Raw genomic sequence first — 12,754 nt, 5'->3', positions numbered from 1 at the left:
GCCCTCCTGCCAGCTGCACCCTGCTCAAACAGATTAAGTCCCCCCCTTGTCGGCTGGAAAGCGTTGCAGTGGGGGGTGCGGGGAAGCAGGCTCTGGACCTGCATCCTGGAGATGCTGGGACCTTCAGGGTGAACACGGGGACTTCAGGACACTGGCAACATCCGCAGCCCCGGGCGAGTGACCGGGACCTTTGCTCCCCCAGGGTGACCCTGAGGCGGCACCGCTCCCTGCGGAAGTTGCTGCGGGACCGGGGGCAGCTCTCCCATTTCTGGAAAGCCCACAGGCTCGACACGGTCCAGTACAGCGAGGACTGCGCTGCCTTCACGGAGGTCAACGAGCCCCTCATCAACTACCTGGACGTAAGCGCGGTGGCCCCGAGGGCTGCGGGGTGCCGAGTCCCAGCAGCGGGTCGCGGACACCCCGAAAGGCATGACTTTGCATGAGTGATCCCCACCACCCAAACGCTGCCCGTAAAGCCCACGGCGGCTAACGGAGCCCGTGCCCCAGCGTGCCAGGGCTCGCTGCCCTGCCCGCCGGTCCTTTGTTCCCAGGGCTGTGATGATGAGAGGGGACGAGGCAGCGCGTTCACGGCAGGCGCTGCCAGCCCCCTCCCTGCCCTCTGCACTCCCCGAGCCCGCGGCGCTCTCGAGCACACGGCGGGCAGACACATTTCCTCCAAAACTAACACACCTCACACGCATCAGGGAAGACCCCACCACAAAGGACCCAGAGCCAGAGGTGGAGGGTGTTCCCCGGGCTCTTCCTATCCCCCACAGCCTGAGGGTCCTGTCCCCAAAGCCCCCGTCACTGTCTGCATCCTGAGGATGAGGGATTTTTGGTGCCGTGATGAGCATCATAGAACTCAGGCCTTGCAGAAATAAAGCGAATTACCTTAATGATGAGAGCCTTCCCGCTGAATCCAGCAGGAAGAGGATGGCACCTGCAGCCACCATCTTGCCTTTTGTTCCCGGCTTGCCTTAAATATTTGGCTCCTTTATTTCACCTGGCACAGTGTGGCCACGACAGATCAAACGCTGCCCCGGTACCAGCCACCCCCTGCACTGAACCCCATCAGTTCTCTGCAGACACCCAGGCACAGGCTCCCCTTTGCCAGGATTTCTCGGCGTGCCGACGACTCACGGCTCCGCTCTTTGCTAGATGGAGTATTTCGGGCAGATCTCCATCGGGACCCCCCCCCAGAACTTCACCGTGATATTCGACACGGGTTCCTCCAACCTCTGGGTGCCGTCTGTCTACTGCGTCAGCAAAGCCTGCGGTGAGTAGGGGCTCCCCAACCGACTGTCCCCCCTCCGGCTGGCTGCAGTGGAACCCGGGGTGACACCCCTGGGGTGGCCCCAAAGAGGCTGTGGGGTCACCAGCACACACAGCCCAGGGACTCTGGGGGGATCTCCCCACCCAGCTGAGCCCTCCAAGGCACACAGGGCTAACAGAAATCGGGGGGGGGGGGGGGGGTGAGCAGGGGGAGCCTCGGCGGGTTGGTTTCCTCGGGCGCAGGCGGTGATCACACCGCCAGCACCATCAGCCTGCGGGAGATATCGGACGTGCTCTTCAGGCCATTCTTATGGGAGAGCCTTTAAACAAACAAGCAAAGATGACAGCACATAATAGGGCTTGTCAGCAAGGGGTTGGGTGGCAGGAACGAGGCGGGTGCAGAGCACGGCACGGCTCCGGGCTGGCTGCCCAGGGGCTCGGCGGGTGACAGGCACTGGGCTTGTTCAGGCTGTCAGTGATAAGCCAGCCCTGGCAAGTCCAGCCCGGCTGTCCTGGGACATGGAGCAGCTCCGAGCAGCCCCTGGGCTCCTTGGGTGCTTCCAACAGAGCCCAAGGCAGGTTGGGGAAAATTGTTGGGTACAGCAGTGCCCTTGGTGTTGCTTCTGCCTGTAAAACAGGGACAGCAGCGCTGATCTTCAGGTCTCATAAAAATATTGCACAAGCTAAGCCCGCTCCCCTTAACAAACCTCGCATCTTTCAGGCAGATTGACACGGGGTGGGTTTTATCCCTCCTCGAAACGCCGGCATGCCCCGTTGTCTTATGAGCAGCCCTGTCCCCCGGCAGCACGCCCGGCACACGGGCGTTTCGGCGATGCCACGTTGCCCCATCGGTTTGCTCCGAGGCCGGTCACTGCCACTGGCCGTGGCGGGGGGTCCTGGCACCCGTGGCCGTGCAGATAAATAACATTTCTGCTGACAGCTCCCGTCTCCTTCCCCAGCTGAGCACACCAAGTTTCAGCCATCCCAGTCCAGCACATACCAGGCGATAGGGACCCCCTTCTCCATCCAGTACGGGACCGGCAGCTTGACAGGAGTCATTGGATCTGACCAAGTAATTGTGAGTTATCTTTGGTTTCTCCTGCTCTGGACAACGTGCCTGGGATGTGCCTACAGACTCAGCACCACCATCGAGCCTCCTCCTCCTCCTCTTCCCAGGTTGAGGGCCTTACCGTGAGCAACCAGCAGTTTGCAGAGAGCGTCAGTGAGCCAGGAAAAGCCTTCCTGGACGCCGAGTTCGACGGGATCCTGGGGCTGGCTTACCCCTCGCTGGCCGTGGATGGGGTCACCCCTGTCTTTGACAACATGATGGCACAAAATCTGGTGGAGCTGCCCATGTTCTCCGTCTACCTGAGCACGTACGGACATGGCTTTGCTCCAGGCTTTTGCTTAGACCCTGGCATTGCTTTTAAGGGGCTGCTAAAATAAGGACATGTTACTGAGGTAGTAAGGGGGTTTTTTTGGCATCGTGATGATCATCATAGAACTTAGGCCTTGCAGAAATAAAGCAAATGACCTTAGGCATCTGTGGGAAGCGAGTGGGTATAAATCCACCTGTTTAAAACGCAATGTGCAAAATAAAAGAGAGGAAACCCTTCATGTCTCCTCCTCCCACCAGGAACCCCGAATCCTCCCTGGGAGGAGAGCTGCTCTTTGGTGGCTTTGACCCCTCTCGCTTCACGGGGACCCTGAACTGGGTGCCAGTCACCCAGCAAGGGTACTGGCAGATCCAGCTGGACAAGTGAGTGGTGCTGGGCAGGGAGGGAAGGGTTGGGCTGGGGCAGGGGAGCAGGACAAATCCCTCCTGGTCCTTCTCTCTTTCCTCCTCCTCCAGCATCCAGCTGGGTGGGACAGTGACTTTCTGCGTGGACGGCTGCCAGGCCATCGTGGACACCGGGACGTCTCTCATCACGGGCCCCACCAAGGATATAAAAGAACTGCAAAGCTATATTGGCGCCACAGCTGTGGACGGAGAGGTGACAGCAAGGGTGGGGAGAGGAGGGGGGGGGCAAAGCCCTGGGACCCCAACCCTGCCGGGAGGGACCTCCCGTGCAGCAGCGCCGCTGAGCTGCCCGGCTGTTTCGCAGTACGTCGTGGAGTGCAGCAACCTCAACGTGATGCCCGACGTGACCTTCACCATCAATGGGCTCCCCTACACGCTCGGCGCCCAGGCCTACACCCTCACGGTACGGCTGCGGCTCCAGCGGCACCCCCACCACCCACCCACCCCCCCCAATTCCCAATGGCTCTGGAGACAAGGGTGGCCCAGAGCCACCCTGGGAGCTGAGCCACGGGTCCCAGCGGGTTGCAAGCCCCACTGCTTCGTGCACGGGACCCGCAGTCACCGTCCCTGCGTGCTTCCACGTGCACGAGGCTCTCAGCCTCGTCCCCAGCTTGGCACTTCTCCTTCCCCAGGAGTACAGCGACGGCATGGCCTTCTGCACCAGCGGCTTCCAGGGCATGGACATCGCCCCTCCCGCCGGACCCCTCTGGATTTTGGGCGACGTTTTCATCCGTCAGTTTTACTCCGTCTTTGACCGTGGCAACAACAGGGTGGGGTTGGCCCCCGCTGTCCCTTAGGGCTGTGGCATCCCGGGGGGGCAGGAGGGGAACGGAGCCACGGGGCTGCTGCCCTCGGGCAGGGCAGGGGATCTCACCGCTGCAGCAGCGTCCCCGGAGGTGATGAAGACACCTGGGGACCGCAGCTGAAGAGCCCAGCAGAAGTCCAGTGAATGCCAGGAAGCCATTTCACAATGAATATAAAAATGCCTTGAGCGGCTCTGTGATCTGCTTCGCAGATTCTCATTTTTTTAAACACGGGTCAATAAAAGCTTTAATAAAGCAAAACCTGCCGTGCTCATGTTGATTAGCACAGCAGCAATCCTGCAGATCTCAGCTGGGTTGCACTGGGGTGTTAAATCCCCCTTCCCTGGACCTTGCCCTCCCCCCGCAGCGAGCTAAAAGCATCTGTGCACCCACGGCACTGCCAGGGCTGCGTGCCCGGTGCTACTGGAGTTTCCCCTCTCTGGAGGGAGCCTTGGTGGTTCAGGAGACGCTGGATCTGAAAGGTCAGCCTCTGTGGTCCTTAGCTGGGATTTCCACATGGGCAGAAGGGGACACTTTGCCCAGGTAGAGCAGCAAGTCCCCCAAGGTGGCTGTGTGCATCCCCCCCGAGCTCCCCGCCAGCCTGAGGCGACGGCTGTGGGCAGGGGCAGGGCTGGGGCTGGGGAGAAATGTGTCACTTCCGCAGGCTGAGCTGATGCTGGTAAACAAGAAGGTAATGAGGAAACTGGAGAGACCCTGGGGCTCTTTCTGTGCCACAAAACTCTCAGAAAAAAACAGTGATTTCCCGTTAATTTTCCTTTGATGCCCAGGGCACTCACAAAGACAATGCGGTCAGTGGGTGCTCGAAGCAAGAGAGGGCAAACCAGCTGCGTGCTGCCGAGCCCTGCAGCCACTGGGCACAGGCTGGGCTGGCTCGGAGGGTGGGGGGTCCAGGGGACTTCGGGGGCCCAGGGGAAGGGGGGCAGCTGCTGGCCACAGGGCTCCCCGGGAGGCACCACGGGGCATGTGACTTGCTGACGATGCAAGGGATGCGGGAGAAAGCATGAGCAATCGTGGGTCATGCGTGATGCATCCTGAGACACCCAGGGAAGGCAGCGAGAAAAGGAAGCACAGAGAAGGGTTATTTTTATCTGTGCCTTCGCTCAGCTTTCCTGGCTGGCACTGAAGCGATGCCCTGCAGCGTCGGGGCCGAGGTGCCGGGGTTCCCGTGGCCAGGGCACCCTTCCCAAACTGGAGCAGACTTCAGGGTGGGGTCCGAGAGTGCTGGAAAAATCAGATGTGGTTGTAAACTTTGCGGCTCAGCCTTGTGGTCTGCAATAAAAGAAACTATCTGCCTCACTCAGAAACACTGATTGTGCCACTGACCAGCATATGGTTTCTGTAACTTGTTCCTGTATTGACTTCACCTCGGCTGTGCTTTCCCCGGTGCAGATAAGGTGCAGGGGCAGCTGGACAAAGGTCTCTTCTCCCTCTTCCAGCTTAACTCTTAGCACACCAAGGTGCTGCTGGGCACCAGCCCATCACCACAGCCATAGGCAGCAGGGGAGCATCCAGCTTCCCAGCACAACGAGGGACCACTCAGTGTCCCCAAACACTGGCCAGCAGCAGGAGGTGGCCCAGCTTGGACTTGCCCAGGACTGCTCCGGTGCTGTGTGCTCTTGGGGTCCCCAAGCATCCCGTGTCTGCTTGCCAGGTTTTGGGTGGTCCTCTCCAGCCCTCCTCCCCACACATGGCAGATGCTCAGGGGATCTTGCTCCGGCAAATACCGAGCATCCCAACAAGGAGCATCCCAGCTCCCGCTGTCCTCCAGGGAGCAGAAGTGGCTGGACAGCTGTAGGGAACAGATTAGTCACTTGGATGCCTTTTGCTTTCTTCCCCTTCCCTCGCTCTCACTGCCCTGCGAGCCTTGCCGCAGGGAACAGCCTGTCCTCTCCTTGTCCACGCGAGCCTTTCCTCTGGACGTGGCAGTCTGTGTTCCATTGTCTCCTAGCTGCAAGATCTTCCTCATAGTCACAGGGCAAAAAAACCACGCTTTTTTCCTCAGAATTGCTGACTTGGTGAAGCAATCGAGAGAGGGCTGTAGCTGTGGTCGCAGAAGCTGCTGAGCAACATCTTGGCCATCATCTCTTCTACACCACCACTCCCTCTGCCTTCATCTGGGGCGAAGCTCACACAGGAGCATTAAGGAGAGCAGGAGCTTTGGGAAAATCCTTTTTCTTGCGAAATCGAACAAAAGACAGCTCCGGTGCTGAGCCCAGGCTGGGTGCCCTGAGGGGTACGGCCCCTCCTGCCCGAAAGCAGAAGTGGCTGCAGGCATCAGCTGTAGCAATTCAACCGCAAACCCCATCCCCACCGGCGTGGAGAGGCATCAATCATCTGACCGGGTGAGCAACCTCCATCCCACCGGGCTCAGAGGGACACGTGGACAGGAACGAGGGCAGAAGCAGTCGGGGTGGGAGGTTGGACAACAGAGTCTTGCTGCAGGGGCAAAGGTAAAGCGGCATGATGAAAATAGGCTGAAAATAGGGATTAGGAGATATCTGCTCCAGGGAAACATCAGCTTCTTACCCACACCGGTGAGAACTGGCTCAGGTGCTTCTCCTGTCTCACCCCAGCTCCTCCCCATGCTTGCCCTGTGGAGGGAAAAACAGATTTTTCTGGCCAGACAGGTCCCAGAATTACACCTGGAAAGAAGGAGGAGGATTTGTCTTGCTGAGTGCAGCAATCTTCCCTGAGATCCCATAAAGAATGTCTACAGCAGAAAAGAAAAAAATAAATCTACAGAAAAAGAAGTGGAAAATCAAAAGTCGGTGGCCTAGGAGGGACCCCCACTGGGAGACCCCCAGGTCCCTGGGTGTGGGGTCCCACTGAGGCCACTGGACATTGTTGTTCAGGGTGAGGGAGCCAGAAGGATTCACAGATGGGGGAACACCTTGCTCCCGGTACAAACCCCAAATCCTACTGAATGCTTGGCAGAGGCTCAGGACCTGCCCTTGCACGCCGGGGAGCACAGCTCTGCCTCTGCAGCCATGGCCAAGCAGGTTTTCCACCAGCCTGATGCTCGGAGAGGTGGCCAGAGGCTTCCTCGGTTGCTCTGTGGTGGCAGTGAGATCCCCAAAATCCCACCTGAGGGTTGAACACATCATCCTCCAGCAGCTGCCACCACCTCTGGTTCCTGGGGCTCCATCCTGACGTGGTCCTCTCCTTTTGGGATGCTCATGGGATGACGGTGTTGACCGTGGGTGTTGGGTGGGAGCCCCTAAGAACTGGGGGTTGCAGGGATGTGGCACGGTGCACCGAGGGGCTGCAAACGCTCCTGCTTCTCACCCTGCCCCTCCCCTGCCTGTAAAAGGGGACAAAGCCACATAGAGCCCGCAGTCCCCTCTCCCCGCTCTCTGCCAGGCTGAGCCCCCGAGCCCCACCGTGCCTGCCACTGCCCCCCGCCCCGTCCCCAGCTCCTGAGGCTGCTTATCCCGTCCCACGCTATCGGAGCTGCCTGAGCAAAGTCCAAGGTGGCTCCTGCGTCTCCTCCAGGGATGCTGCTGATAGCCCCGCTGGGGTTTTGTTCTCAGCCCTAAATAATCCCCCAGCAGGAACGCAGATAAGGGGTCCCCAGGAGGTGGGTAAAAGGTACCAGGGGATCCTGAGGAAGAAGAGAGGCCAAAAGTCAATCCCAAACCCTGGGGGAATGAGAGGAGCCTTGTTCTCTTTCCCCCCTAGCAGCCCCGGAGCTTGGGAGCGCCCGGCACAGCCCCAGAGCCGAGGGAAACGCCGTTGACATCCCAGCACCCGCCCGCGGTTCCTCCGCCAGCTCCGGCAGGATCTCGGCCCCTTTCTGCTGATGTCACGGCGCGGGGCCCCGCAGCCGCCTTCCCCGGGGCTGGCCGCCCTTCCCTGGATCCTCCTCTCTCCTCTCTTCCCTCCCCGGGACGCCGGCTGGAACGGAGCCCAGAGCCTTGGCCGCCCGGCAGACGGATGCCCCGGCAGGTGAGTGGCATCGCCCTCTGTCCCCTCCTTTCCCCTCGGCCACCGAGACCGCAGCTGAGCGGGGGACCCCTGGCGCAGCAGTCGGTGGGCAAAAAGGTTGGGAAACTCCATTTTGAGTTTAAAACCGCCTGGCCTCTGAGAAAGCTGGCAAAACAACTGGAAAGTTTGCGCAGGCTGAGACACGAGGCTCTGCCTGTGCCAAGGATGATGCCCACGGCCGGGCTGGGGTGGCAGAGGGGGTGCGGGAGAGCCTGGACCCCCTGGCCAAGAGCCGCCCTGGGAAGGGCAAAGTGCCAAGGGGGAATGGCGCAGGGCTGGCCAACGCATCGGGGAAAAATGCAGAGATGTGGCTGTCAGTAAGTGCTTCCATCTGCACCCTGGCTGGTGCCGTGGCCGGCGCTGCTGCGGAGCTGCTGAGAGCGATGGAGGATGCTCGTCCCTGCCTGGGGAAGGGGCTGCTGGGGGTGGGTGCTTGGGACAGCCGGGCACAGAGCACGTGGGGACACCAGGACATGTTGGGGATGCAGCCTGTGGGGAGCACCACCCTTTCGGGGTTGCTCCCGGGCTGGGTGGCATCCCTGGGCTGTGCTCGGGGCACCCACAAAGTCCAGCCGGTCGTGGTCATCTTTAATAAATGTAATTTTCCCCAGAACGCACTGTGTGTCACGTTTAGGGGGTGGGATTGCGCTTTAGAGGGAGAGGCAGGGAAGTTTTTCCCAGCAGCTTTTAATGGTGAGGATTCGGTGCGGTGCGGCGGCGTGTCTGGACGTGCACTGGCACCGCAGGAGCCGGTCCCGGGAGGTGACGTGGGCCGGGCTTGGCACGGGGATTTCTGCCCCCACCACCGCCGGGATAGGAGCACAGCAGGGTGCTGGCATGGCACGGACATGGTGCTGGCACCGTGCAGACACGGTGGCACCTGGGGACCCGAGATGGCCAGGGTGAGAGTGGGGTGGGGCCGTGGGGAGCAGCGGCTGCTCCCACACCTGACCAGCACCACAGGGCTCACCGGGAGCCAGTCCCATCCCCACAGCCGGGTGACCCCCCCTCTGGTCCCACAGAGCCCATCCATGGATGCCAGCAAGAAGGTGGATCTGAAGATAATTATCATAGGAGCTCTGGGGTAAGGAGCGGCGCTGGCGATGGGAGGGAAGCCCCGCGTGTGCGCTGGCTCGGGAGCCTGGGGGTGCGCAGGCCCCGTCCTTGCTGCAACCCTCCCCCTGAGCTTGGCTTTGCAGTGAAATCCTCGCTCATGTCCATCCCCTCCCGCCAGCGTGGGCAAAACCTCCCTCCTGCACCAGTACGTGCACAAGACGTTTTACGAAGATTACCGCACCACGCTGGGCGCCAGCATCCTGACCAAAGTCGTGGCAGTGGACAACACCCCCCTGAAACTGCAGGTGAGGGGGGCTGGGACTGCCCGGGGTGCCCATGGGGTACGTGTGTCCCACCCTGTCCTGCTGTCCCCAAACTGGTGCCATGAGGTGTGGGGGGGGATTAGCAGGGCCTGATTTTCAGCAGCCTTGAGCATCCATGAACTAAACTGAAATCCCACATGAGTTTTGGGGGCTCAGCACTCCCCTGAAGCTGGTCCCCTGAGCTTAACAGAGCACAGGGCTGCAAACACCCGCACCGCTCGCATCGTGTGTCTATACCTGTGCTCTTCTCTGCCCTAGATCTGGGACACGGGGGGACAGGAGCGATTCCGGTCCATGGTGTCGACCTTTTACAAAGGCTCAGATGGCTGCATGCTGGCCTTCGACGTGACGGACAGGGAGTCCTTTGAGTCCCTGGACAACTGGAGAGATGACTTTCTGGAGAAGGTCATTCCAAGGGAGCAAGATTTCCCCATGGTCGTGCTGGGGAACAAAATAGACATCTGCGATCGCCAGGTAAGGGTGGGGGGGAGTGGGGTGAGTAGATGGGGGTGTCTCTGTGCCCCAACAGCTTCCGAGTGCTGATCCTTAGCAGAGCCAGCCTTCTTCTGATGCCCACTTGAAAACCAGGGCTCCTGGGCGAGGAGCTGCTGGGCACTCAGTGCTGCCACCTCCCCCATGCCTTTCGGGGGGGCACAAGCAGCGCTCCCCCCCGCTGCCCTTCATGGCAGAGACTGTCCTTGCTGAAGACAGCAGGAATTAAACATCTCAGATAGCTGCCTGCACCCTGCCCTCACCCAACAATGCCCGGATGGGCGAGGAGGGTCCCCTCTGCCAACCCCCCAGCAGCCGCGGCTGTGTTGTGGCTCCATCCTCCTTTCCTGCAGGTCCCCAAGGAGATTGCCTCAGCCTGGTGCAAGGAGAAAGACATCCCTTATTTTGAAGTCAGCGCCAAGAACAACATCAACGTCGCAGAGGCTTTCGAGACCCTCGCAAAGCAGGCGTTAACCACGGTGAGCATCGCGCCTGCTCCGAGCCCGGGCTGGCAGCAGGGATTTATTTTGGGTGGGAGCCGGACTCAGCCACCCCCCGGAGCTGGCCTGACAGACCCCCCCCAGCCCACCCTCTGATGCAGAATAGCTTCTACTTATAACATACAGGAGAGCCCCAGGAAAGAGAAATGCCTCAGTGTCCGATTTCTTAAAATAGACCTTAAACCAGCTAGAAAAGAGTAAGAATTGCTATTTCTCTTTGCCCACGGTGATGGGAATGGGGTGTGTGGCACCGCACAGCGTGCCAGCACTGTCCTCTAGTGGCCATCCCACGGGGACCTTCGTGTCCCCACGCCAAGCAAAGGGGTGGCCCCACCCCTGGGCTTTTCCTTGGATTTTTCCTTTAATCACAAATCAGGGCTGAACCTGTCCTGCGGTTCACTCAGGCTGGCTCTGAGCTGATGCCACTCACCCTTTCTCTTTGTTTTTTTTTTTTTTTTTTTCCAGTATAAAGGGATTTTTGAGAGTTATTTAACCGACTCCATCAAACTCACTCCCAACGACAAGCCCAAGAAGAGCTGCTGCTGACCCCGGGCATGCTGCCGCGCTCCGGGCTGTCCTGCGCAAGCACGGCCCAGGCTTGTTGGACCCCATGATGCCCAAGGCTGGAGCCCTGCCCGGGGGGTCTGAGCCCCCCACCCACCCCAGCCCACCCGCAGAGGCTGGCCAGGCCAGGCCACAGGACAGTTGCCACTTGGCGGGCCGGGACCAGCCGGCTGCGCATCCCAGGACTTGCTGCTTCCCACCTCTCCGGAGCTGCTGTCCCAAACCAGCAGCTTCCCAAATCGCTGCTGGGTCACGGTGGCCCCGTCCCCCCTCGATCCGCTGCCATCTGGCACCCGAGCGGGGGATCCCCCTGCGGTGACAGTGCCAGGGAGCCGGGCAGAGCTCCTGATGCCTTTTTGGAGACCATGACCTTGGTCCCATGGGTGACACTTCCCAGCACGTGGACTGGTGGCCCCGCGGCACTCATGGGGCGTCGGGACTGTCCTGGGGGGAGGAGTGGGGCTGGTGGCCACGGCTCAGGTCTGAGAGCAGCCGGGTCCCCTCCTGGGGCCAGCCGCTGTGGATATAACCATGCTGTGCCTCAGTTTCCCCTGCTCTCATACACATCTCCTGTCAAACACCTTCCAACTCCTGCCTCACCGATGAGGATCCTCAGTCAAGCACTTTGTCAGGTATTTGGTTTTTTTTTTAAAAAAAGGAAATGAAATATTTCATTTGTATTTATATATATGCGTCACTAAATGCTCCTGTGGTCCAGCAGCAGGAGGATGGGGGGGCAGCTCTGGACTCTTGCACTGTCCCATGGGCTGTGCTCCAGAATTTCCTCTGGCAAGACCGGCAGCTCTGAGCCTGTGCCAGCTTCTGGGGGCAGCGGGATGCATTTTGGGGCTGGATTTTTTTCCCGGTGCAAATTTTTGGGCCAGGGGAGAGAGGATGCGCCCGGAGCATCGTGCAGAGCGGGTGTGCAGCGGTGGCGTGGGGGCTGGCTGGGGTGGCTGTCGGCAGAGGGAGCCCACTGGGAGCCGAGCGCCCGCTTCCCTCCTTGCATCCATCCCACTCGGGCTCAGGCACCTTTGAGAAGCAGTTTTGAGGCCCAGGCTGGGGCTGGCCAGTGAGGTGGCCATGGCCACCCCGTGCCACCTTCCCCACGGCCTTGGGACTCTCCTCCCTGGGGCTGCAGCACCCCGCTCGCTGCAGAGCCGTAGGGCTGGGTGGACCCAGGGAGATCCCCCAGCCAGGCTCCCTGCCCCATAGGTCTCTGTGGGACCTCCCACCCTCTCACCACCCTCCCCCAGACCCATCCACACTGACCACACCGCTCCCACAGAGCTTCCCGGGGGCCGTGGGGGCTCTGCCCTGCCACCTCCCGGACCTTTCCACGAGCCCCATCGTGGCTGTTCCCCACCCAGGACCACTGAGCTGTGCCACCAACTGGGGCCAGCACCCATCTGGGTGGCAGGACACGGGGCTGGCAGGGCGAGACCAGAGACCGGGGGGGGCACAGGAGCCACAACGCCGTAATTAGAGTGCCAGTCTCCAGAGAGGCACGTAGAGATATTCCCACCCTCCTCCTTATGCAACACTCAGCCTGTTTATTTGGGCACCAGGCCGGGGAGAGGATTTGTCCCTTAGTATTGGGAGGAGAGGGGCATTAACTATTTCCTCCCTGAGCTCCGCACGCCCTTTTTCCCTGTATCCCTGAGGCAGCGGGACACCGGCACCTCCCCACTGCCACCTGGCTCAGCCCCAGCCCCCCAACCGGGCTCAGCCCCCCCTCCCAGACCCCCCCTCATACCCAGCATCGCTCAGCCCCATCCTGGCACAGCTCTGGGCTCAGCCTCAGCCAGAGCGCTCAGCCGTTTGGGCGACGGGTGCAAAGCACCATCCCCATCAATAGCGCTAGAGTTTCTAATTCCACCCTTTCTCCAGCAGCTCTCGGTGCTGGAGGCAGACGCAAACTTGATCCGTTTTATTCCA

The 12,754-nt window shown here is 60.5% G+C and overlaps 2 protein-coding genes and 1 long non-coding RNA gene across 6 annotated transcripts; 2 read left to right on the top strand and 1 right to left on the bottom strand.

The window, feature by feature from the left end:
• The first annotated feature begins 232 nt into the window (after positions 1-232).
• On the top strand, positions 233-3,870 carry CTSE (cathepsin E). 2 transcript variants are annotated; one of them, XM_042800037.1, is made up of 8 exons: positions 233-359; positions 1,159-1,276; positions 2,232-2,350; positions 2,449-2,648; positions 2,909-3,031; positions 3,125-3,266; positions 3,378-3,476; positions 3,706-3,870. In XM_042800037.1, exons 2-8 carry the CDS (start codon positions 1,159-1,161, stop codon positions 3,868-3,870), a joined length of 966 nt encoding a protein of 321 aa, XP_042655971.1. In that variant the 5' UTR covers positions 233-359. The 2 variants fall into 2 exon arrangements, with proteins under 2 accessions (XP_042655971.1, XP_042655970.1); XM_042800036.1 differs by having other exon boundaries at positions 3,125-3,476.
• A 236-nt stretch (positions 3,871-4,106) lies between these two features.
• On the bottom strand, positions 4,107-7,226 carry LOC116965559. Its single transcript, XR_004409469.2, has 2 exons — positions 6,424-7,226; positions 4,107-6,333 (listed from the first exon to the last, which is right to left on the bottom strand). It is a non-coding gene; the product is annotated as an uncharacterized LOC116965559 (long non-coding RNA).
• Positions 6,109-11,485, top strand: RAB7B (RAB7B, member RAS oncogene family). 3 transcript variants are annotated; one of them, XM_033009370.2, is made up of 7 exons: positions 6,109-6,239; positions 7,579-7,842; positions 8,904-8,965; positions 9,116-9,242; positions 9,519-9,734; positions 10,106-10,231; positions 10,718-11,485. In XM_033009370.2, the coding sequence occupies exons 2-7, from the start codon at positions 7,831-7,833 to the stop codon at positions 10,796-10,798; spliced, it is 624 nt and encodes a 207-aa protein (XP_032865261.2). In that variant the 5' UTR covers positions 6,109-6,239; positions 7,579-7,830; the 3' UTR covers positions 10,799-11,485. The 3 variants fall into 3 exon arrangements, with proteins under 3 accessions (XP_032865261.2, XP_032865260.2, XP_032865259.2); XM_033009369.2 differs by having other exon boundaries at positions 7,576-7,842; XM_033009368.2 differs by lacking the exons at positions 6,109-6,239; positions 7,579-7,842 and adding an exon at positions 7,924-8,783.
• Positions 11,486-12,754: the final 1,269 nt, after the last annotated feature.

This window comes from Tyto alba, unplaced genomic scaffold (genome assembly GCF_018691265.1).
Source record: "Tyto alba isolate M040663 unplaced genomic scaffold, T.alba_DEE_v4.0 Super-Scaffold_30, whole genome shotgun sequence".
Lineage (NCBI taxonomy): Eukaryota > Metazoa > Chordata > Aves > Strigiformes > Tytonidae > Tyto > Tyto alba.
This window is presented reverse-complemented; position numbering and strand designations above follow the sequence as displayed.

Bases quoted from the DNA above. Each gene is read 5' to 3' on its own strand.
- CTSE (XM_042800036.1), top strand. From the start codon at position 1,159: ATGGAGTATTTCGGGCAGATCTCCATCGGGACCCCCCCCCAGAACTTC. The intron at 1,277-2,231 runs GTGAGTAGGGGC...CTCCTTCCCCAG, and splicing joins CTGCGTCAGCAAAGCCTGCG to CTGAGCACACCAAGTTTCAG. The intron at 2,649-2,908 runs GTACGGACATGG...TCCTCCCACCAG, and splicing joins TTCTCCGTCTACCTGAGCAC to GAACCCCGAATCCTCCCTGG.
- RAB7B (XM_033009368.2), top strand. From the start codon at position 8,187: ATGTGGCTGTCAGTAAGTGCTTCCATCTGCACCCTGGCTGGTGCCGTG. The intron at 9,735-10,105 runs GTAAGGGTGGGG...CCTTTCCTGCAG, and splicing joins TAGACATCTGCGATCGCCAG to GTCCCCAAGGAGATTGCCTC. The intron at 10,232-10,717 runs GTGAGCATCGCG...TTTTTTTTCCAG, and splicing joins CAAAGCAGGCGTTAACCACG to TATAAAGGGATTTTTGAGAG.